General features: G+C 38.4%; 2 protein-coding genes across 4 annotated transcripts in view; one reads left to right on the top strand and one right to left on the bottom strand.

Moving 5' to 3' along the window:
• Nucleotides 1–717: 717 nt before the first annotated feature.
• Nucleotides 718–18,350, bottom strand: LOC111143210 (tRNA-yW synthesizing protein 3 homolog). Of its 2 annotated transcripts, XM_022496774.1 has the most exons (6): nucleotides 18,113–18,350; nucleotides 15,102–15,182; nucleotides 13,116–13,214; nucleotides 12,606–12,677; nucleotides 10,149–10,282; nucleotides 718–1,764 (listed from the first exon to the last, which is right to left on the bottom strand). In XM_022496774.1, the coding sequence occupies exons 1-6, from the start codon at nucleotides 18,284–18,286 to the stop codon at nucleotides 1,545–1,547; spliced, it is 780 nt and encodes a 259-aa protein (XP_022352482.1). In that variant the 5' UTR covers nucleotides 18,287–18,350; the 3' UTR covers nucleotides 718–1,544. The 2 variants fall into 2 exon arrangements, with proteins under 2 accessions (XP_022352482.1, XP_022352483.1); XM_022496775.1 differs by lacking the exon at nucleotides 13,116–13,214 and having other exon boundaries at nucleotides 724–1,764.
• A 140-nt stretch (nucleotides 18,351–18,490) lies between these two features.
• LOC111143179 (crystallin zeta) overlaps nucleotides 18,491–25,482 on the top strand; it is a 32,998-nt gene continuing 26,006 nt past the window's right edge. For both annotated transcript variants that reach the window (XM_022496698.1, XM_022496697.1), the window contains exons 1-3: nucleotides 18,491–18,547; nucleotides 23,674–23,790; nucleotides 25,197–25,349. In XM_022496698.1, the coding sequence (XP_022352406.1) occupies nucleotides 23,680–23,790; nucleotides 25,197–25,349 (264 nt within the window). In that variant the 5' untranslated portion in view covers nucleotides 18,491–18,547; nucleotides 23,674–23,679. The remainder of the gene's footprint in view (nucleotides 18,548–23,673; nucleotides 23,791–25,196; nucleotides 25,350–25,482) is intronic.

Raw genomic sequence — 25,482 nt, 5'->3', positions numbered from 1 at the left:
CAAAGTTAGGAAGATGACTCTAAGGTATAATGAATGTTGAAAATGGTTAAAAGGTTTCAGAGAAAAAGATTTGAGAATTCACCATAATCAGGGCAGAAGAAAGCATTCGGGATGCCTGTGGGCACAAGGTGATTAACAGCACCAAACGCTCCAAGTGGCAAGGGCACTAAGGATTCAAAGGAGCTTCTTTCTGGTACAATGAAGGAGAAGACTGTGCTGGAAGACTTCCGTGGGCATGTTAAAAGGAATTAGAAAAGTAAAAACATTACAATCTTATTATAAAGACCTAAAAGAGAGCAGTTCAGAGATATGATAGAAAAAGGGAGGGAAGAAACAGCTCAACATCATGGACATCATCCCTGAGGAATTTAGAAGATAACAGATGTTTTTGAAGTCCATCTATTTTAAAAATGAGAGTGCAAAATGATACGTTAGAAAGCAAGCATCTGGGGTGCAAATCTGAGTAGAATTTACATAAAGACTTAGACGAACTATAAAATATTAGGAAATGCCAAAATCACAACTCAGGGTTTATTATGTTGTATAATTTTTTTCTTGACATTCTGATAATTTTATCCTAGCATGTATTAGTTCTAGGACTAATAATTTCTCTTTAAGTATAACTTTTATGATTTGATACTTTCTGAAAATACAGTATGAAAGCATTATTTTCTAATGAAAATAAATGAGAAATAAATAGTAACACATATGCAAAAGTCTATTAATAACTTTCTCATTTTTATTTAACGTGATGCTGTCAGCACTCCTGTCATGTAAATACAGCAGGTGTCAGACTATTATACAGAAGAGGAACTGAAAGCCTTGGAAACTCAATGATTTGTTCAAGGACCCTCCAATTTCCATGCAGCAGTCACAACTTAGACCCAAGTCTTTTGATTCCTTGAAACTTTCCAAAATAGTATACAATGATTCTACAAAGATTCCTAGGTCTTAAGTGATCACTTCTGACCAGGTTTAGTGAGAAACCAGGCCCACCTGTGTGGCAGAGACCATGCCCCTGGCAAGCTCTGGTCTGTGAGAAATAATGTGAAGAGGGCTCAGGCATTTTGTCCTGTCCAACAGCAGTTGTTTTCTCCACAAAGTCAAAATAAAGGGAAGGATTTGTCACTGGACTCCACAGTGACAAGAAGCAAGCTCATCCCCCTTTAAAGGCTGGAGATTTCAAAGTGAAAAAGGAAGTCAAATATTGTGATGACTTTTACTCAAACATTTCCAATGTTAAGGTTCTCTTGAAAGAGTATTATAATTCTGTTTTGCAGAAGTAGAAATTGAAACTTAAAAAAGAGAGGCATTAAAAAGTCAATTTCATTTTTGCAATGAATCTCTATGTGACTAAAACGGATGGTATTTAATGAGCAAATATTATACACAGCTATTTTAAAAAACTAAGGATTTTTCTAAAATATAGAGAAAGAATAAGTCTTGCTTGTCTGAATGGCTCATACACTCAAGAAACTAAAATACTCTTGTAAAGAGCAGCTTTGTAATATCTATTAGAAATATTATTCTACCAAGACCAAATCTTAGTAATCTTCGGGGAAGATAGTAACAGTGATTCCTGGGTCATCATCATTTTCACAATCTTCATCATTTTCTTCAGTAACACATTTGCCATGTGCTGCTTCTGGGTTTCTTTTCTTCTTACGAGTATATGATGAATTATTTTTGTCTTTGATTTTCTCTTTGGGATATGAATTAGTAATAGTTTCTTTTTCCAAAGCATGTTGTAGGCAATTATAAAACCTGTAAAGAAATAAGTATTACTGTTATATTTGTGTTCTCAAACAGAATGACTAAAATAAATCTATAATTTTTAAATTCTATAAATTTGATAATGTCCCATATTAACATTAAAATATAAATGAATCAGAGAAATAATATACTTCTTACTTTTACATGATCATTTAATTAGGAAGTGTGTTTTCAGTTCTTCAAGAACACACCTGAAAACTGGGTTTGAAACACCTCTTAACAACCTGTTTTCTACCCCAACTTCTATTCCACATGTATGAGCCAAACAAAAAAGGTAAGAACAGAAGAGTAACTGCCACTTTTTCTTTATAAAAAATGATAAATGTAATAAAATCTCACTTTAGAGAATTTGGGAAATATATGAGGTTAAAAATACACTACCTCTACAGAATTACCTAGAAATAACCTCTCAGTATTTTTTATTCTTTCCAGTTTATTAATGTGTTCAGAATTAATGTATTAATGTAATATGTACCCACATACCTACTGCTTTTTACAGAATTATTATAGTTTTACATTGTTTTATCAAATTTAATATTTATTGAAAACATTTTCTATATCACTAAGTAAACAACAAAATAACACTTTTTAATAGTAGTATAACATTATGTCATCCAGGTTAATTTGTTTTCAAACTTGCCCTAATACAAACAACAGTGTGACAAACATTTTTAAAAATAATATGATCTGAGTTTCTAGCTACTTATTTAGGACAGACCGCTAGAAATATAACTGCCTGGTTAAAGGGAGAATATTGTAAAGCTCTTGATAAATACCACCTGTTTTCCAGAAAAGATGTTCAAAAACATACGCTTCTAACAGCAGTACTTGAAAGATCACTTCACTCATACGTTGAATATTACCATAAAAAATAACATTGATAAGAGACAATGGTATCTTATAAAATAATAATTATCATTTTTGTTTGCGAGTGAAATTGTTTTTCATGTTTATTAGTTATTTTGATTTTTTTAAATGTGAATTACTCTTTTCCTTTCCTCATATTTCTACCTTGGTTTTAATTTTGTGCTACAGTAAACCGTTAGTTCCCCCCAAACTGGTCTTCACGTCTTTTCTCCTCCCATGTTAATACCTAATCCGATCCTCCACCTGACACAGCGGCTTTCTGCGCATGTGGGAAGGCAGTGAGGCGGCATGGTGTACTGCACGTGCTTCACATGCCTGCCACTGGGAAAGTTAAAGGGAGGCTAATTCCAACCTTACTGAGTCTCGATTTCCTCATTTAGAAAAGCAGACATTATCCTGTACCAAGCTGGGTTGTCAGAAGGTTACAGGTGACCTACGTAAGTACTTAGCACAGTGCCTGGCACAAAGTAAGTTCTTGATATGACCATTTTTATATAATATAAACTCTATGAGACCAAGGACCCCATCTATCTTGTTTTCTGTTTCATTCTTAGCATGTAGTACAATGCTAAGACATTTGGTAAAAATAAGTGAATAAACAACCACTGAACAAAAAGGTGAATATGGATGTGTTACCCTAGGTCCCCAAGTGGAGTAATCTGGAAGCTGAGAACTCCCTTGTTTACTGTGGGGATCTCATGCTTTTATGTTCTATTATAATGCAAAGTATGACAGGGAATTTTTGACACCTATGGAATAGATTGCTATTTGGATCAATTTTCTTATTTAATTGAATGAATAGGCTATAAGTTCTACTTGTAAAGGCTCTAAAACTGCCCTAAAAAACCAAGATAGTCACCTGTGTCCTAATAGTCCAGCCAATTTTAATATGTACCTAACATGATTACACCATATCCTATCCATATTTCAAGAACTTACATACTCACCAATTATGTATACCTGATATCCAGCACCGTGTCTGGCAAATAGTAGACACCCAATAGATATTTCTTTGGTAAATAAATCAATCTCAAAGAGGAGGTATAGTACAGGAAAAACAGTATAGCAGGAGGTACAGCAAAAGACTTTGGAAAATACTATTGTATAATTTTTTAGACCCTGTTCCATGGTAACAACCTTTTAATTTAATGTACCCCTATATCCTTACCCAACTGAAACCTGGTTCCCCCATAAAGACCATCTGCTTTGCATTCTTCTAGAGTGGGTATGCTTATTCTTTATCTCACCTAACAGAGTTGGGACGAGGTGAGAATGCAGCTGGCTCACCAACACTTCACCAGACTAAACTCCTTCATCTGCCCCTCATGTCATCTACCGATGTTTTGTTCAGTCTCTTACATTCATGAAAATTTCTACACCCGGCATAATCTTTCCCTCCAGATCTTACCATCATCCCGGGTGACTTTAATGACTGGTTTTCTTCTCATCTTCCATACTGCCTATTTAGAATAGTTTAACACAATGACCCAGTAGAATGACTCATTTTATCTAAAACGTAAGTCCAGGAGCACCTGGGTGGCTCAGCTGGTTAAGTGTCTGCCTTCAGCTCAGTTCATGATCCTCAGGGTCCCAGGATTGAGCCCCACATGGGCTCCTCGCTCAGCAGGGAGCCTGCTTCTCCCTCTCCCTCTGCCTGCTGCTCTGCTTACTTGTGATCTCTCGCTCTCTCTCTCTGTCCAATAAATAAACAAAATCTTAAAAAAATAAAAATAAAAAATAAATAAAACATAAGTCCAAAACTTCATGCCACCAAATGATGTGAATCATTTCACATCATTGTTCCATTGATAAGAATGATTCACATGATAGGTGAATCACCCCTATCTGATCATAAGAGGCTATCCACAATATGCAACTCCATTTTTTCCCATTCTCCACCCAACCCTGAACTTTAGACTCAGGTCACCGAGTCTTTTTTCTGGATTATACTTTATTCCTAGAAAATTAAAGATAAGATTAAATTGCTCTTTTATGATCATAGAGAATTAATAGCTTGTGTAAAATATCCTGTTAATCACATAAAAAAAGTAATTAAAGAGGAACAGGTGCTTTACTTTAATCTTCCATTAAAAAACCTAAGAATTTAAAGCTACATCCTTGGGGTACCAAAAACAACTGGTAAAATGGAAAATGACCCTGTTGTCTGAAAGCCAAGAACAAATACTCCAAATACATTTTCCTTTTGTTTTTTAAAGGGAATTTTTAAAAAGTTCTTTGGGAAACTTTCTCAGTAAGTCAGAAATTTGTTTTGTAATTACATGCTCTCCCCTCATACGATGCCCCTTTACACAGCACTCTGAAGCCCAATTCTCAAAGTGCAATTTTCTCCATTCTCACAGACAAGAAAAAGAACTCAGAAGATAAAACGAAATGTATGCACAGGCAACTGTCTTCCCCACCCCCAAAGAAAATCAAATTGTCTTCAGTTTCTCTACTTCTGCAGTCAGATTATCATGCCACGGGGCAACTTGTACTTAGCTCTCTCCATGACAGAACTTTTCAGAGCAGCTCTAGGAAAATGAATTCTTTTTTTCAGGTCAGTTAGAGAACCACTTGCAATAAAGAGCTAATATTTCTCTGACTTCTGAAATAGGAATATAAAATTAATGAAACCTAGCCGCAATTTCATACCCTTTTAGGGTTCCATTATTCACACATAACAAAGAAAGCTATTTTCACAGATACGTATTTAGATTTTAACTTGATTAAACTCTAGCATTTTTATTAAAAAACAGGTATGTGACGGAGCCTGTGTCAGGTGCTAGAAAAGGAGGTAAAGGACCCAGCTGTGCCCTCGAGCAGCTCAGGGTTTAATGGGAGCTGCAGAACTGTAAAGACACATTCAGCATGCCATGAAGCAGACAAGATGAAGGGGGGAGTACAGTGGGGGTACCTCGCTTCAAGTGAGATCATGAAATGCTCCTTGAGAAATAACCCAATGCTGGGGCTGAATTACAAGGATGGACAGAAGCTGGCTAGGTACAGGAGAGGAAAAAAATGAGGAACAGACTATCCAAGGGAGAAACTATACAAAAATAAAGTTATAATAATATAATAATAAACTATACAAATATAAAGTTTTCACTTTATATTATTTCCTTCTTTGATCTTAAGTAATAGGGAAATGTGTAACTTATTATTTACCTGTTTTAGTTCTGTTTTTAAAAATAAGACAGCAACAACAAGGAGTCTAAGACATCTGTTATCCTTGCCTCCTTCTCCTTTCTACCCCCATTTCTAGTCTGTCACCATGTTCGGTTTACATTCTGTACTATCACTCCCATTCATCTTGCTATTCAAGCTCCTATTACTTCTCACCTGAACTGTGTGCCAAGAGCCTACACTGCTCACTCTTATCTCTAGGCCATCTTACATGTCTTTCAGAATAATCATCTAAGGCTTTGAAGCCTCATAAGTAGCACAAGGATGGAAAAAGTTAACAAATTTAACAAACACTTATTAAGCACTATTCTCATGCCAGACCCTCAGAGAATGGTAAATAAGAAACTGTCATTGTCTCTGGGGAACTTAATTTGATGGATTAACTTTTAAGTTCCTTTATTGTTTATTATTAATTCAATAAACATGTACTGGTTTTCTACTATGAGCTGGACACTACCTTAGGTTTTGGGATAAGAAATATTTAAAGCATGTATGAGTATGGTTGGTGACAGAGAGAACTCAGTCCTATTTTCAATGTGACCACACTGTAGTGGAAGAAAAGGACATACATGCAATTAATTAATGTAATTCAATATGGTTCGTATTTCTGTTTTGTACTGAGGAATAAACTGTAACGATATTGGTAAATAATAAAAAAATCTGAACCAAGGAAATGGCTATGGGGTTGAGACTAGGACAAGAAAGCTAATGAGGGAAGGCTGATGGAGTATTCTAGTTAGATATGTTCCAACGGTTATTGGCTATACAGGCTCAGGACTTGGGAGAGATTTGGAGGACCTATCAATTATATGGGGAAGTAGCTGAAGGAATGGGCTAGGAACAACAGGCAGCACAAGCAGGAAGGAAAACAGCAGAGCGATAGAACAGAATTTCATAGACTTGCCAATAGCTGTATGAAAAAATGCTCCATGTCATTAACCATCAGGGACATGCAAATCAAAACCACAAATACATCACCTCACACCTGTCAGGATGGCATCTATCAAAAAAACCCACAAGAGACAACAAGTATTGGCAAGGACCTTGAGAAAAGGGAACCCTTGTGCATGGCTGGTGGGAATATAAAATAGCGCAGTTCCTGTGGAAAACAGCACAGCAGTCCTTCGAAGAATGAAACATGGAACTACCAGATGATGCAGCTATTCTACTTCTGGGCAAACACCCAAAAGAACTGAAAGCAGGGCTCAGACATTTGTCCACACGTGTTCCTCGCAGTGTTATTCACAAGAGCTTAAAGATGGAAAAATCCCAATTGTCCTCTGATGAGTGAATGGATAAATAAAACGTGGCCTACAAATACAGTGGAATATTATTTAGCCTTAAAAAGGAATGAAATTGTGATACACGCTACAACATGGACACACTCTGAAGACCGTACACTTAGGGGAAATAAGTGTAAGTGAGACACAAAAGGACAAGTATACTATTCCACTTGCGTGAGGGACCTAGAATGGTCAAATTCAAAGTAACAGAACATAGAATGGTTACCAGGGACTGGGAGTCTGGGGAATGGGGATTTGTTGTTTAACAGGTTCTGAGTTTGAGTTTAGGATGATGAAAAGGTTCTGAAGGTGGATGGTGGTGGCTGCTTAACAGTGTGAATGTACATAATGCCACTGAAATGTGCGGTTAAAACTGGTAAGTTTTATGGCATATATATTTTACCATAAAATAGAAAAGTTAAAAAAAAAAGAAAGCACAACTGACCTTTGGAAATTGATTTTTACTTTTTCTCTCCAATTTGCTTTATCAACAGTACTATATGCCAATGTAGTCAGCCCTTTTACTCTTTATTTACCATTTTCTTACAATATAGTTCGTGAAGAGAAGAACATGGCTAATTTCGTTCTACTCATACATAGTCAAATAGTGGTTTCATCTGACCCAAGTCAGTCCTGATCTCTTATTAACAGATCCAAAGAGAACCTTTCTCTTATAATTGGTAAAGAGGTCTCCAAACTTCCTATTTTTTAGTTAGAAATCATTATATATAAAGTTCTCTTATTCTTCCCACTAAAAAGTGGGTTTGGGAATTGTTTCACACAAACAAGACCTTTTTTTTAAATTAAAAACGTTTTACCTCTTAACTTTGATTTTTACATTTCTAGACTATTTCTTATTGCTAACATATTACTGATTAGGACTTGACTTTTAGAAATTCTACTATAGTTATTTGAATTGTGAAACTCTGGTCCTATGACAAACCAATTTCGTACTCAAAGTCTGATTGCAGAACTTATCACCTCCAGTATTTATTTTTTTTCACTTTTCCACATCGGAAGGGTAACTTTTTCTCTGCATTTGGTTGAATGTACAGCTGTTCCCAGAGGAGCTCTCTAATTTGTTCCCCCTTTCTGAATTCACATGTAATCTTCTAATCAGTATCTTAAGACACTTTCTGCCCTTCTTTAATTTTTCATTGATTTTATATGATGAGCATGACTCTCTTGATAGCAGCATGCATACTATAATCTCAAAACATATTTTTGAGTCGATGGATTTAAAGTGTAATTTGATTTTACAGCTGGTGAACGTGGCTCAATTAACTTCACCAGGGTGTGTAGTTACTTGCTCTTGGGCTATATTTATAATCTTGTTGAAATTCAAGTAAGGAAACAGAGAAACTGATTTGCTACTTCCTACATTTTAGCAAAGAGCCTCACCGGAATACAATCTAAGAAACATAGTAAACTTATGGAGTGGTACCAATAAGTACCTAGATGTAGTTCAAACTCGGTAGTCTGGTGAGGTGGCTGGGTGCTCCTTAGTACTTACTTGAAATGATCACTTCATTTAGAATGTTTGCTCAAAGCACCTGGTAGCCAGGGAACCCTCAGGTTTTTTCAACCAGGGGTCTACTAGAAAATTAAGCTCCAATGCCCCAAGACATCCATTGTCTATAATGAGTTAACTTCTCTCCAATGTATCTACAATAGAAGATGTACACCATTGTTGCAAGAACTGAGAAACAGTCACTTGAATAAGTTTGTGACTTCTGTGGTTCAAATGAGGAGTCCTGGTTAAGAAAGCCTGGAGGGTTTGTAATGATGTGATCATAGGTTTATTTTCTCTATGTGTCACTGAAGAAGGAAAAGAGTGACCCTATCCTGAGAATCCATGACATGACAGGGATAGGGCCAGTCATTATATAGATGCTATTTATACTAAAACTGTTCTTTAAGACAGGTATTTCTCCTAAGTTAAATGGAAGACAAATGAAGTCAAGGATGTTGAGTAAGTTGTGGTGGAATCCGGATTCAAATTCAGTTCTGCCTCTGAAGCCAAATTCCACACTGCTACCGTTGGCACTTGTAGTTTTAGCTACTTAAAAAAAAAAAAAAACAAAAAAACCTGTAGGTATTAAAAGAATTTTAAGCAGGCAAGTAAAATAATAGGATTCCTTTGTACTTTACAGACAGGATTCTGATGGTGATATAAAGAATGGCTTGGCAGAGAGACACACCAGAAACATTCTATTATGAGACCAGCTAACAAGGCTATTGCAGTGGCCTTAAATAAAGTGACAGTAGAGATGATCTAAGAATAATTTAGGCAGTGACTGACTGGTTGTGAGGTAGCCAAGGAGGTGGGGAGAGGGGGGGAAGGACATTACAAACGATAAGTTGGCCATCACTCCTTGACAAACTCAGAAGCATACATCTTGCTGATGCCAGATCACTGGCATTCCTTTCATATAAGAAAGATAGCATCACAGTCACCTCTTCATGTCAAAACTCTATTTTTATGAAAAAGTTGACAAGAAAGTAATGTAAGAGTTTTATTTACCAGGAGGTAAAATTTAAGAAGAGAAGGTATAAAGATGTGAATTGATAGTCATGATCCTTCCACCTGGGACAATTATGGCAGTTCTAGATCTAATCCGTAAGAACCAGCCACATATGTAAAAGGTTTATTAAGCTAAAATTAACCAAGTTGCTTTCCTCAAAAGGAGATTCTAGATAATTGCCAGCAGATCACATTCAGGGGGCAGTGTGTACCTCTTCCCTAGCTGCCTTCAACTTCATCAGTCATGGTCCCCATTGCTGTTGGGCTCTCTTACCTGAGGGATGATGTTTCTCTCCCTTTATGCCTGTTCCTACCAGTCACGTCCCACTACCCTGATGGAGCTTCCCCTTTACACTCCATTTAGTAACCTTTACTGTCTGGGCTACTCTCATCTGTTATTTTGATCATTTTTTTATTATCTGTGATAAGATTACAAATAGAAAAGTTAAATGTGTGTATCAGTATTTTCAAGGATGATTTAGATATATGAGTACCATAGAAACATCCAATTAATATACCTTTCAATTCTCTTCTTGTTTTCCTCCATTTTTTGATTTGCTATCTGTAACAGGAAGTCGATATATTCCTCAGTCACCATCAGTTTTCCCTTATGGCTTAATGGAACTTCTAAGCCATGTGTGCTCCGGATAGCCTGCAAGGAACAGACAATTTAGATATGATGACTTATGCACTAGAGACACTGAAGATAACTAAAGAAAAGTCCCATTTAGGGCTGTGTTTAAACATAGTTTGGTTCCATTACAGGCTTTAAGTTTATGCTTTAATATACTTTAGCTAAACATAACTGAATCAAAGGAGATTAAATGGATTTTCCCATCACATAAAGTTATTTCTTAAGAAAGTCATTCTATACATTATCTTTTAGGAAAGCAGAAAATATCCGAAAATCCAATCACTTTAACAGTTTCACTCTTACTAAAGCTTAGGAAGCTTTAATAAACTATTTAAAGAAAAGAAAAAAAATGAAATCTCAACAGAAGCTTCAAGGAAAAATCAAAATGGACTGAATGTGAAAGAGCCTCTTAGTGCTGCTTGAGCAGAGTGTGGTTATGAGAGATGAGAATAAACCATGCCTGATCTATCTCCCAAAGGGGCTGCCTTCTCCATGCTTTAGGGTTGCCAATCTTAGTAACCTCTTGATGAAACAGCCAATGTGTTCTGAGTAAACCCAAACAGTGGAAATGGTTTAAGAACAGCAACAAAAACTAGTACAAGGAATAAAAACTCTTCCGTTGAACTTTTACTGAGCATCTACAGTGTTTTGGCCTCATGAAAGGGGTGAAGAAACAGAATAAATATAATCTCTGCCTTTAAGAGCTCACATTTTAAAACAGGAAATAAATAAGTGAACAAAGAGTGACAAGACAACATACGTGTTACGCCAGGAGAGACACACACACATATGTACGAACGTGTCCATGAGTGTATACAGACACATACACACAGTGCTAAGGAAACATAGAACAACTAATTGAGACTGAGGCCTCAGCTTTATGGGAAAGGTAGCATTTGAGTTGGGGTTTTAAGGATAAGTGCCATTTCACCAGGTATAAAAATGGGGGCAGGGGACATTCCAGCCAGAGAAACAGCTCATCTATAGTCATGGAGACATGAAAGAGCACGATACATTTGGGAAAGAGCTAAGAGTTTTCTGTCTGGCTAGAGCGTAAGTATGCTAGCAGAAGATGAGCATAAATAAGGTAAGTGGAAAATAGTTTGGGTAGGGCCTCGAATACAAGGGGAAATATATGGAGACCCTGACTTTTTTAAAAGGGGGATTCTGAGAGTATTGGCTAGGGGGGACGAAAGGAGAAGATGGATAGCAAGAGAACGAGTCAGGAGACCACTGTAAAGACTGGGGGAGGATCATGATGGCTTAAGTAGGGGCAGTGACAGAGGGCTTGGAAGGGTGGAGTTGGGCATAAGAAATTAGAGGCAGATGTGACAGGACTTGTAAGTAACTAAACACAGAAGACAAAGGAATGGAAAGTGAATGAACGGTTCTGTTCTTGCTTGGGCTCCCAGATGGAGTGTACAGGAAGGAGACAGGGACACAAACTGGTACTGTGGGCTTTGACTTTCTAGTTAGGCATGTGTCGTATTTTTTTTTTCTTAGGTGTCTTCTTTTGTAAGCCATCTCTATTGGGATGGCAAATTTGTTAAAAATAGAGAATAGGAAAGTCTAGGAAGCTAGAATGGAAGAAAACCCGAAATAGTTCAAAAGCCAAGAATCCATACCATTACAAATAATAAATACTATAGAAGTCAGAACAGGGCAAAATCACTAGGAGCTGATTTGGCCATGAAAGGACTCAGAGAGGGTGGAGGCTTAGCAAAGGCTTTAAAGATCATCTAGTCCACGGGTGGCAACGTTTCTCTATAAAAAGATAGATAGTAAATATTTCTGACTTTGTGACCATACAGCATCTGTTATAACTACTCACTTTTGCCACCATAGCACAAAAGCAACCTGGATCAGGATTTTATCAAGTGGGATCTGACCTCCTGTGGACTGATCTTGGTCTCAGGGCAGTAGTTTGCTGTTCACCCTGATATGTCCAAGAAAACTGAGACCCTGAGGAATTAAGGGGCTTGCCCAAGTTCATGCAATACAGCTGTGGTAAGCCAGCAGAGGACTTTAGACCCCTTGCCTATGATTCTCTCCACTACATCATGGTACTGATTACATTGAGCTTTGACTATTTAGGATGAGGAGGACACAGAGAATCAGGCTGAAAGGAAGTAGAGGAGGACACTATAAAATAAGAGCTCAAATGCAAATCTAAGAACTTGACTTGGCTCTACAGGAAAGAGTAAAGTACTGAAGATTTCTGAGCAAGGGAATGGCAAGATTTGGGTAGGGAGAGACTAAAGCCCGGGAGTCTAAAGAGATTTTTCAATAATTTGAATCACTTCAAGCCCAAAGAACTGCTTTTTGCCAAAAGTTTTCTTACCAACATAGTCTTGCCTCTCTTCCCCACGGTTATGCCAGAGTTCCTGAAACCAGAATCTATTGCCACTGAATGCTGTTAAAAAAAATAAACTGTTAAATTCTGATAATCTGGCTAATTAGATAAACTGGTTAGCTCTACAAATTACAGAAATATATATAACCTCAAACCTATAATTAAATTTAAAAACTAGTTAATTAAACTGACTTTTTTTTTTATTTTTTTTATAGATTTAAAGCTTAGAATTAAATCTACCCTTGGGGTGCCTGGGTGGCTTAGTCATTAAGCATTTGCCTTTGGCTCAGGTCATGGTCCCCTGGTCCTGGGATCGAGCCCCACATCAGGCTCCCTGCTCCGTGGAAAGCCTGCTTCTCCCTCTCCCACTTTCCCTGCTTGTGTTCCCTCTCTTGCTGTGTCTCTCTCTGTCAAGTAAATGAATAAAATATTAAAAAAAAAAAAAGAATTAAATCTACTCCCTTACCTATAAATGCAAGTATAATCTAAAAACGTTACCAGAATCTGTGCATCCTGCAACTGTCGACACTGCACATGGAGAATGAGTGGTTCAAATTTCAAAATGGCATCACCAGTTGCTTTCCTCAGAGCTGGCATCTAAATAAATGAGACATGTTAGCATCGGACACCAATACATGATCCTTCTCTATGGTGACCTTTCACATTGTGCAACTTCAGTTTTTTCCAGAATCATTCAGAATCATCCAGTATCCTTTTTCTGTAGTAACTTTTCACTCTGCTCTCTTGGTCCTCTTTCTCCAACCACTGATTAACCTGCCTATTCTTTTAAAAGACCTGGTTTCTAATTCTCCCATAAACCCCTTGTGTCATTCTTTCCAGCCATACCTTGGAAAGTAAACTACTACTCTACTTAATTCCAAAACAGATTTCCATTAAGGAATATGGTATATGGAATATGGTATATGGTATATATTTTCATTAAGGAATATGGCTAGACCAGTCCATACAGCATGTGACTCTCGATTCTGAGGTCACGAGTTTAAGCCCATCTTGTACCCAACATGCACAGAGCCTACTTTAAAAAAAAATAAAGGAATATGATATGAAAGTTTTATTCAGGGTGTCTGAGTGGCTCAGTCAGTAAAGCCTCTGCCTTTGGCTCATGATCCTGGGGTGCTGGGATCCAGTCCCACATCGGGCTCCTTGCTCAGCAGGGAGTCTGCTTCTTCCTCTGCCCGTTCGCCGCCCTTTGTGCCCTTGCTCTCTCTCTCTCTCTCTCTCACAAAAATAAATAAATAAAACATCTTAAAAAAAAAGGTTCTGGGGTGCCTGGTGGCTCAGTGGGTTAAAGTCTCTGCCTTTGGCTCAGGTCATGATCCCAGGGTCCTGCGATCGAGCCCTGCATTGGGCTCTCTGCTCAGCAGGGAACCTGCTTCCTCCTCTCTTTGCCTGCCTCTCTGACTAATTGTGATCTCTGTCTGTCAAATAAATAAATAAAATCTTAAAAAAAAAATAGTTCTATTTAAATGCTTTGTTATTAGATTGAAGTTTGAGATGCATATATGTGTTGAGCTAGAATTTATACAAAGTGGTTATTATTTCTGTCCACCTAGTGTCCTTGGGCAGTATCCTCCCTTCTTCACACCGTTTGATTCCGATGGGACTGTCAATCATGACCCTATCATGACTCATGACTCCTGCTATCATAATCTCAGAGATGCCAAGTGCCTGGGTCTGATCAAGGACAGCATTCCATTCTGGCAAAAATAATTGATCTCAAGAGGAGAACATCTAACCCAAGCAGGAAGACTCAGACTCCTCTGGGAATAATACCTGGATATTAGCAAGAAGAAGTCCTTTTCTGCTGGGGCTACTAGCAGCTATTTTTCCTACCACAAAGACTGACTACAGCAGAAAAGAATACGGGTCAATATGCAGAAAGAACCAGTACCCAAATAAGGAGATGAAGAATGAGTGAGTACCTTAAGACAACACTTGAGTACCTGAATATCTAATGTAAAGTGCCCAACTAATTCAAACTCACATGAACTCATTTTAATTTCCGAAACTAAATAACCTAGGATAGATAGGAAGCTTTACAAGAAAGCAACCCAGATAAATAATGTATAACTGATTTATGTCTGTTTGCTGGTAATATATAGATAGTACTATCCTTTTCTCTGAGCTACCTTCTCCTTGTATAATTTTTTCCAGGTTACAGAGTTATCAAATGGTAGAAGTGAAATTCAAATTGTTGATCTACTCTGTGTCCAATATCCATGAACTCTCTATGTCCAAGGGGATGTGTTTTGTTGAGCAATAAGTAATGCTTATTGCTTATATACATATTTATACTTTTATCTCCCAAATCAAAAAAGTCATCGTAATGAATTCTCCTAGGCTTTCTAATCTTCAGTCATTATGATTAAGCACATAAATCCACCGTGAATGTGCTATTCTTTTCGTATGTATTTAATGTGAGTCTGAATTAAAAATTTACTAAGTTTATATATATAAACTTACCACATCATCTTTTACACAAGGTTTGTGTGTAACCAGTAGCCAGCAACAGTTTTGCTTTTGAACCTCAAAACCATTTATACCCTAAAATAAAAAAATAAACATAATTTAATGTAGTCATATAATATTTACACAAATAATAAGTACAATGCATAGCATAATTGTAAGCTTTCTTAGATTAATAATCCTAAGTGGTAATTTTAAGTATCACTGAGAACAATTCACTGGGTTTTGGGTAAAGTTAACCCGAAAAAAAAAAAATGAAACCAAATTATTTGGTATAGAAAGAAAATAAATTGTTTATTAAGATATAAAACTTAGCCTGGGCGCCTGGGTGGCTCAGTGGGTTAAGCCACTGCCTTCGGCTCAGGTCATGATCCCAGAGTCCTGGGATCAAGTCCCGCATCGGGCTCTCTGCTCAGCAGGGAGCCTGCTTCCCTCTCTCTCTCTTCTGCCTGCCTCTGTCTACTGTGATCTCTCTCTGTCAAATAAATAAATAAAATCTTTAAAAAAAAAAAAAAGATATAAAACTTAATATTTTCTGATATATGGTCATGATTTTGTCAAGAAAAGGGATTATTGTAAGAGGTTATATGCTAGCAGCCTGAGTTGTACTCTAGTTGTTTTATTTGGCTTGCAAAAAAAAAAAAAAAAATTTTTTTTTTTTTTGAGAAAGAAAGAGGACAGAGAGCATGAGTGGGGGGTAGGGTAGAAGGGGCAGAGGGAGAGAGGAAGAGAGAATCTTAAGTAGGCTTCCCGACTCTGAGATCATGGCCTAAGTTGAAATAAAGAGTCAGATACTCAACCTACTGAGCCACCCAGGTGTCCCTTGGCTTGCACAAAATTTAAAAAAGCAAACAAAAAACAACTTGGAATTCCCTTTGTAAAAAAGCACTGTACCAATCCCACACAGGACCTGTTACTTTTTAGTGACAGGTGGACTGTTCACACCCTTATAATACGTCTCTAGTTTCTAAAGGCATACATTTGTAACATCGGGATTAGACTATATATATAGAACCAAAGGGCAGAGCTAGGACTGCAAGGTCAAAGCTTCAAGAAGCAATGCCTTAACATTAGGGTTTTTGTTCTGTTTTTTATTAACTGAAAAAATGTTTACTTGTAAAGTTCTATTAGATTCTTTGGTTATAAACATATTCTACCCTCAAAAAAGCTGGAAAGAAGATGCAGGGAACCACACTTAGTTTAAATCACTGTACTTCTACAAAGTAACTGTTTTTACAGTGAGTTCACAGGAGACTTGGCTGTCTAGCTTCGTAAAGAGGAAGAGCTGTGCCTGTCCTAAGTAACTGGTTTGCTTTCATTGAATGACTTCAGTGACATTTAACTGATCTTATGCTGCTGCTCTAAATGTTAGAAACAAATGTGTGACTCACCTCTAGCAAATTTACAGAATCTAGGGGCATATTTAGGAACTAAAACTATCTCTAGTTTCATCTTACCTATAGTCCTTTCATCCAGATTTTCCCACTTTTAATTTTTCTTCTTATATTGCTTTTCTGTAAGCTGATGCAAATCCTTCCCAAAAATAAGGCTAAATGAAAATAAATAATATACATCAAATGAAAAGAGGTTCAGAAGAAGTCCTAAGGCAGTTCAGAAAAGCAGTCATTACTTACAAATGGGTGTGTATGCTTGTGTTCAGATGGGAGAGGGGAGTTTTGGAAGCCACATCTCAAATATACAGAGATGGGGGGAAACATTTCAGGAAAAATAAATATGAACAAAGGCAAGGGCAGGTAAATATAAGATGAAAAAAAAGACTAGCTCAGTTTTAGTAAAGAGATAAACATGAAGAGAAGTAGCAGAAAATATCAGAGCAGCAGAAGGGTTGGAAGGTACACTAGAATAGGGGTTTGGATTTCGTGTTGGAAAAACGTGTAATAAAAGATTTCAGCATAGATGAGTGACATGTACAGAATTGTCTTTAGTAAGGTGGATCTGTTAACAGTGTGTAACATGGTTTGGGGTAGAGAGAATGGTAGATCAGTGACCTATCAGGAAAACGCTGCAGAAATCCAGGTAAAACAGGGCAGTAGATGAGAGAGTAAGCCCAACTAGAGTGCCACGGCACAGGAGGCAATGGTGGCAATATAAAAATATTCTACCCCACTAACCTGGGAGACCAGTAAATTATCAGTCAACGAGGGATCTAAAAAATGAGCTTGTGAGTGTGCTGTCTTTCATGCTTTGAATTCAATCCGAATATTAATACTGACATGCAGCTAACTTTTATAGCTCACTTAATATGGGCCAGGCATGATGCTAAATGTTTCAAATTATCCCATTTCTACTACATAAAATCCCTAAGAAGCCAATACTCTGTTATCCCCAGTTCATAGAACAGAGAGGAGTTGAGTTTAGATAACCTTCCTAAAATCGCAAAGCCAGTAAGTCCCATAATTAGCTTAGAATCTAAGCAGTATCACTCCAAAGCCTGAGGGCTTGACCACTATCTCAGACTAACCCACACCGCGCTATTTTATTTAGCATAATGTAAAAATTACCAGAGCTGTAATAACGGGGCGGGCCACTAGGAGGCAGTAAACGCCTTAACTCCGGAGACCTTCTATCTAGTAGTTAATTTGGTAGGACGATGGAAGAGAAAAGCTTCCCAGCCTCGCCGTGCTGGGAAGTCCTTAAATTCCCCCACTATTCAGAATCAAATTCTCTAATCCTGGCAACTCCAGAGCATTCTCAGGCCAGCAGTTTCGCCATCACTGGGGCCTGTCAGAAATACATAGTGTCCTCAGCTCCGTCCCAGAATTACTGAATCAGAATCTGTGTTATAAAAGAGCACCCGTTGATTAATAGACCCGTTTAAGTTTTAGAAGCACTGGCCTAATTCAACCTCTAAGTTTCATAAAGTACCCAAACCCACCCATCAGAAAGACAAATACAGGCTGGACTGGGGTGCACTGGCGAAGGGGTGGGGGTAGAGGGCTCCTGGTGTTGCAGTCCGCAGGGCTGGCGGGGAAACAAAAGGGCCTCACCCCGTCTAGGAGGATGATGCGCCCCGCGCAGGAACTGGTGGTGAAGTACTGTTCTCGCCCATTCAGGAGCTGCACAAGTTCTACCACATCCTCGTCCACACTGCCCTTCCGGCTGAGGTCCGCTTTGCTCAGACACTGGGCCTTCCATCTCCTGAACTCTGCGGAACGATCCATGCGAGGAAGGCTTTAGAGTCTTTACTTTGACATCAGCCACCGCCTTTCCCTGGGGGAAGCCATTTTGAGGCGAGTGGTGGCCGGAAAGGCCCAAACTTCCTCCTCGTTCCGAGTTCGGGAGCGCGTCTTGCCCTCCTCTGAGGGCGGGGAGACAAGCGCGGGCGAGGAGGAGCCGGCAAGGGTAGAAAACGCCCAGGTCCGTCCCCTTTTTCGTGGAATCTGCTAGCCTTCGCAGGTTTTGCTTCCCCATTCTAGAACCGGGTAAGTGGTTTTTAAAAAGTCCGCTTTAGTTGTTGAGGCAGCGGGTCTCCCCGCCGCTCGTCCACACAGGAGCCGAGTTTGACTGTGGTTGCGCTCTTGTCCCGCGGTCTGTCCTGGAGAATCGGAAAAAGGAGCTCGTGGCCGAAGACCTTTCCCTCTACGGGATGCGAATTCCTCATGCGTAAATCACTCAGGGACTTTCGCTTGCCGGCCGCGAGCCCCTATCCTGGTCTTCAGGGAGATCTGCGTTTCGGCTGCAGCCCGCAGGGCGCGGTGGGCCCCGCTCCGGCCGCCAGGCCTGGGCTTGGGCATTCCCGCTGCAGCCGGCGGCGGCCGAGCGCAGTGTACCCAGCCCCGCGGCGGGAAGGGGCTTGTCCTCCGCGCTTCTCCCGAGCTCCGCCCGGTCGGAAGTCGCCTCTGCCATCAGAGCTGCTGTATTACTTTTGGAGAGAAATGCCTAGTTTCCTTCACCCCCCCACTCCCCACCCAACTCCGGTGACCCTGACCCAGAATGATTTTCGAAGGAAAAAAATTACAAAATACCACGTAAACACATCGTTAAATGCTCACTTAGTCCGAGACGAGGCTTTTCTCAGTGACCAGGGAATGCGTTAATGATTGAACTCTTTAAAGGCTGAAGTTTGGACTGGTAGCGGAAAAGTTGTGCGATTCCCATTGAAGCCACTGGCACGCTGCGTATATGTCTGGTCAGCAGCTGCATATCCCACCGAGCTCTTCTCCAGCCCTGGAAAGCGGCCGGCCTAGTTCCATCCAGTCTTTACATCCAAGAACCTGGATGTAAACCACTCTTTCCAGAAGTGGGCATTGAGATCCAGACCAAGAAAGCAACCTGACAAGGTCACAAGGTCACACAGCCAGGAAGCCACATTTCTTAGGTTACTTTTAATTTTTTTTTTTTTTTTTTTTTTTTTACATTTCTAGCTTAAGACTATAAAAAAAGAGAAGGCTTACATGAAGCATTCTTGATCAACAGCAGCACATTTCGTAATGATGATTCTCTTTCCAAGTTCTTTTTTTTTTTTTTTTATGTCTTGCCAGAAATTCTTACTTAATCTTACGCGCTTCTCTCATTAAGTGCCCTTGCTCTGGCTTTGTGACTTGATTTCTTCATTCTGTATTAAAATATACTTCTAACATTTTCCCCATCCCTTTAGTTTTTATTAAACCAAACAGATTGAAACAGAGCATAGAAAAAGGTTACTGAGGAGGAATTTTAAATTCTGTATTTCCTAGATTTCCGAAGTATGCTTGGCAACTTTTTAAAGGTTTTATTTGTTTATTTGACAGAGAGAGAGAGATCACAAGAAGGCAGAGAGGCAGGCAGAGGGGGGTGGTGGAAACAGGCTCCCTGCTGAGCAGAGAGCCCTATGTGGGGCTCCATCCCAGGACCCTGAGATCATGGCCTGAGACGAAGGCAGAGGCTTAACCCACTGAGCCACCCAAGTGCCCTGCTTGGCAACTTTTTATAGGTCAAAAGTACAACCCAAAATTAAGCCAGGTCCTCTAATTTAAAGTTTACACTTGATGAATAGAAAAATCTATTTGAAAACACTAGCAAGGTGGCAGACCTGCTGACATGTAAATGATTTAGTCTAACAGAGCCTGGTGCATGCTGGCATGCTGCGGAGTGCTCACACAACTGTTGCAGTTAATCTCGGCAAGGATGGCAAGCGAGGGAGTACTGGCCCCATTTTACAGATAAGGAAATTATTAGTTTTCCTAATAGAATGATGTCCTGTATATCACTACTGGATCACCCTAACTTACAGACTTTTGGAAAATTTCACACTCTGAGCAGATGCCTTAATCATAAAATATGTAATCCTACCTGCAGGTTAGTTGAATTTCATATTGCTAGCTCAGCCTGTCTCACTATCATCATTATAAAGTATATTTTTAAGAAGTTAAGTATCTTCTATGCCAACATTTCAAAGGGTAAGATGAAAAGGATTGTATAGTAAGAAAAAAAATCAATCAACATTTAACATAGAGGACTAGGGTTCTAGCTCTGCCTCTGTGTGACGCTGGTGAGTCTCTTAACCTCTTAGAATGTTTTCTCATCTATAAAATGAATGGTGATTTTATTTCTGTTTCTGCGTACAATTAAATAGTTGCTTTCCTCCCTATTGTGAAAATAATTATACCAGTGGGCATAAAATACTTGGTTTTTAGAAGAAATCAGTTATTAGGGGTTTAAGGATTATAATTACTATTAGTGTATTGTATTATTTTATTCTTTTTATTATTCCCTTTGACATATCACCTTATGTATTATATATTATGAAGCAGGTGATGATTCTGTGAATAGTTGAAGGGGTTTTCAAAGGCAGTTTGTGCAGTTTGAAGCCTGATCCATCGTAGTGGCAAAGGCTCAGTAGGAAATAAGATGGACAGAAGCAAAGTAGAAGACAGCGCTGTCAAGGTTATGCCGGTCTCCTTACATGCTTGATAGGATAAGATGGTAGTACTAGGTGAGGCAGCAGGGTCTTCTAAATCCAGTATTAAGGATGAGTATCCTTTTTCCTTTGTTCTTTTTTCCCAACCTAGCAGATACCAAAATGTAGGGGGGGGTGCAGAATGTATATGTTAGATAATTTTGATAGATCCTATTTCAGAATAATTTTGCTTTTATTACTGCTACAGTTCTTTGAGGATAATAATGATGTCTGTTGGTAAAAAGGTAGAGGCAGGTGCTTGAAAGAAATAAATACGTAGGAAGTAGGTAAAAGTGGAAAAGTCGCTGCAGATCTTACATGGTGTATGTAGCTGTGTGAGAGAACGAGAGCACAGTTAACAGGAGCTAGGAGGAGGGTTGGGGCATTTTCTCTTTGCCCTTTGTGTTCTCTGGGGTTAGCACAGTGCCTCGCTTACATAATGTTCAAAAAATACATGCTGAATGGGTAATAGCCAGTGTTTGCTATTAATATTTTGTTTAAATGATTCTCCAGACTGAATTATTTGAGGTGAAATTCTTGTTTATAATCCGAGTCCCGTAAATATTGTTATGTAAAATCAGAAGTGATTATGGAATTATAGAATCAAGAATATTTTAATGAGTAAGAAATTTAATGAGTAAGAAAAGAGAAAAGAGATGGGAAAGGAATCATGATGTCTACTATATATAGGAGTGAACATTTGCAGGGTTCAGTGCTTGATGCTTGCTGTGTCTCTATCACAATAACCCTGAGTGGGAGCCCAGTTTTGAGATGAAGAAGCTCAACAAAGTTGATTGCCTTGCCCAAGGCCATCTGGCTAGGAAATGATAGAGCTGGAATTCATACTGAAAGCTGTCAGATTCCAAAACCTGTACTCTCACTGTGTTGCCGACAAAAAGGGAAAAGAAAGCTGTGTTATCTCCAGAATGGAAAACTGTGAGCTGGGCAACCTTGTTTCTTATTTTTGTTGTTGCTGGGTTTTTTTGTTTGTTTGTTTGTTTTATTGTCTTTATATTTTCACTTTCTTGTCTAAGAAATACCTAGCCTGAGTGAAGAGCTAGATAGAAATTCAGTAGTGAGACTGCTGGTGGGTGTGGAGTGAACTGCCTTTTCCAGGTCCTCACCCCGCACAGGTGTCATCCTTAGGGACAGCTCAGCTGCTCTACAATGACCTTAGGTTTATGTCTTCTGCCTGTTTCTGCCCCCTTCTGCCCCCTTGTATTTGAGGTTTGCCCTTTAGGACATGTCACTGCTAAACCACCCTCTAGCAACAGACAATTTACTTTCTCCTCTGTGCTGGTACTATGTGGCATCACTTAAAGAGTCTTAAAATGATACGCTTTTTGGTTAATTATATCAGGAACTTTCCACTAATAACTGCTTTTGATCGCCCCCCTGTACTTGGAGTGACATTTTATAGTTAGCACATAAATCTGTTCTGAGTAGTCCTGTGTTGAGCTTCAATATAGTAAAAGTCTGAGTTCTTTCATCTCAAGTCCTAGTTTCTGCAACTCTTTTTGATCTTTAGCCTACTCATGGTTGACGAATATAATTATTCCAGAAGTTAGCAACGATGTTCCAGGTGGTGGCAGAGTCTACCTAACTATCAGATGTGGTTAGTATCAAGAAATTGTGATAAACCACAAGCAAAATTATGGAAATACAGTCAAAAACCTTTTCGTTTTATTGCTATAGGTATGGAAGATTTCCATAATTAGCTATTTTTCTATTCAAATGTTGTTTACTTTTTCTTAGAGTGTATTTTAACTCTGAGTTTTCATTTTAATGATAACAGTAGTAGAAAAAAAAAGTAACAGTAATAGGACAGAAAGGTTACCTGTAAATGACCCTTGTGACTTATAAAAGATTACATAAAGCATTTTTTTTCGTTTTTCATGTTTTCCTCCTTTGTTAAATTGAATGAACTTCATAAAGCTAAGTGTTTCACCATTGATAAATCTCAAAAACTTAATGTTGAGAAGAAAAAGCAAGTTGCAGAATTAAGTACAGTATGACCCAATCTAAATAAAGTTTGGGACCGTGCAACACAATAACACATATTGTTGCATGAAGTAGTGATACGACGTCATGCCTGGGACTGATGAGCACTGAGTTTATGGTAATAATCACCACTTAAAAGGTTGGGCCAGAAATGGGTTTGGGGATGGGTACAGAAGGCTTTAGCTATGTCTATAATGTTCTAGGTTTTTAGAATGTTGAGATTTATTAAAGCAGGGGGCAGGTAAATGTGTTCATTATATGCTTTATGATTCTCTCTATATTTGAAATATATCATAATCTAACAGAAGGTCTATTTATCCAATGTTAATAAAACTTAACAAATTTATAAGATGTAACAGCACAAGCTTGCCCAAAAAGAAACCTAAGATACTGTTTCATGCTATGTCTAGCCAGATGTTTTTGTTTGCATGTTTGATTCCCTTGTGGAAGGCAAAGAATCCCTACAGGAAGTAATATCAAGTATTCTGCTTTGTAGCTGAAGGATTTGTAATATGGAAGGTCCTTAAACATGAAATGAGATCTATGTAAGCTCATGATTTAAATTGTTGTTTGAAAAATTGTTTGATCTGCCCCCTCCAGGGGGAAAAACATAGTGATACAGCCTAGATACCATATGACAATAGACTGTTTTTTTTTCTTGGTGTCTAGATCACCATGGCGACTGGACAGAAGTTGATGAGAGCGATTCGAGTTTTTGAATTTGGTGGACCTGAAGTGCTGAAACTCCAGTCGGATATGGCAGTACCAATTCCAACAGACCATCAGGTGGAAATAATTCCATAAAAATAGGCAATAATTACACTGAGTGCAAGTCTCCAGCACATCAGGCTCATGTTCAAAAAAAGCAGATTCACAATAATTCATGAACACAGTGGATTAGGACAGTTTATACTGATGCTATAAAGAGAGCATAATTATAACTGTTAGTGAGATACATCCATGAAAAGGGAAAATAACTTGCTCTAAGAACATTTTTGAGGTTGAGGATCATCTATGAAGTGCAATAATTGAATTTTTCTGCATGGAGTCATAAGTAGTTTTGAACAAGTTATTCTATTACAAACTTTCATGATTTCTATTTTGTGCACAGTAGGAAAATCATTTTCTTCTGCATACATGCCTCCTATATATGATTTAAGAGAATTTAAATGAAGAGTTTAATCATTTCTGGTGACTTTAACAATATACTTTCTCATTAAAAATTATGTATTTTTATTACTGCACCTTCCATGACTCCCAAGTCTCATTTCCTTAATGAACCTTGAAGCATCTGAGAGTTTTTACAGTTTGGCCATAACCTAACTTTAGAGATTCATATCTTATTGCTCCTTTTCAATAGACTGTGCTGTAACAAGCAGCATTGTCTGGTTTCCCCAAGAGCCGCTTTTATTCCTTCTGTCTTTGTACATACTATTCCTTCTACCTGAAACATCCTTTTCTCCCGTTCTGAAAGAATATCTACTCTTCTTTTAGGGCCTACTTCGGATACCACTTTCTTTGTAAGGCCTTCTCTTACTCTTACAGCAAAAGATATCATTACATATTAAATAAGGTAAAATTAGCTTCTGTGGTAGATGTAACCTCAAAATCTCAATGGCTCAACATTAGAAAATTATTTTTCATTCACTAAATTCCAAAATTCTAAAATATCAGTGGGTAACTCTCAAAGAGTGATTTGTGGACCCAGCCTTCTTCCATCATGAGGCTCTGCCACCTTCAACACCTCTGTCTTCTGGGGTCATGTCTATGAAAGGGTGAAGGCACAGTGTGGATTGCCTAGAACATCTTTATGGGCCAGAAAGTGGCTCTGGTCACTTCTGTTCACATTCTGTTGGCGAAAACTCAATTATAAGGCACCAAGAAATAATATTCTTCCTATGGAAGGAGGAGGAGGAGGAATTGGGTTTGATGAGCACATAAAGGTTTGTGCCACACATCCTTTCAAGTATGTCAACTATTTTCCCAAAATGTTTTTAATATAACACATTAATAAGCCTTTCTGTCTTATCTTTTTTATGTATATGTTGGTTTGCAAAACTGTAACAGGAGCCCATTGAAGGTGAGGTTTTCCCATCCATTTTTATAATTCCCATAATCAGTAGAGTCGTAGCCATTAATGCTGAATGAATACCTAAATGTTCTGCGTGAATGAAAATACATGGTCATTGCAGGTTCTAATCAAAGTCCATGCATGTGGTATAAACCCAGTGGAAACATACATTCGTTCTGGTACTTACAGTAGAAAACCGCTCTTACCTTATACTCCTGGTTCCGATGTGGCTGGCATAGTAGAAGCTGTTGGAGATAATGTATCTACTTTCAAGGTATTACATTTTAAATTATTTCCATTTTAGCTTAATATTTTTCTTAAAATATTTTAACATAGCTTTAAAGTATGTCCTTAGTCTTTAAAAGGCCCCGTTACAGATTAAGGAGAGCATTTGCAGTGATGAGCAC

This window comes from Enhydra lutris, unplaced genomic scaffold (genome assembly GCF_002288905.1).
Source record: "Enhydra lutris kenyoni isolate GAN:26980312 unplaced genomic scaffold, ASM228890v2 scaffoldscaffold9, whole genome shotgun sequence".
Classification (NCBI taxonomy): domain Eukaryota; kingdom Metazoa; phylum Chordata; class Mammalia; order Carnivora; family Mustelidae; genus Enhydra; species Enhydra lutris.
This window is presented reverse-complemented; position numbering and strand designations above follow the sequence as displayed.

Coding starts and splice junctions, on each gene's coding strand:
- LOC111143210 (XM_022496774.1), bottom strand. CDS start 18,286: ATGGATCGTTCCGCAGAGTTCAGGAGATGGAAGGCCCAGTGTCTGAGC. Junction 13,215..15,101: donor CTTGTGTAAAAGATGATGTG/GTAAGTTTATAT, acceptor TCATTTATTTAG/ATGCCAGCTCTGAGGAAAGC. Junction 1,765..10,148: donor AACAAGAAGAGAATTGAAAG/GTATATTAATTG, acceptor ATTTCTTTACAG/GTTTTATAATTGCCTACAAC.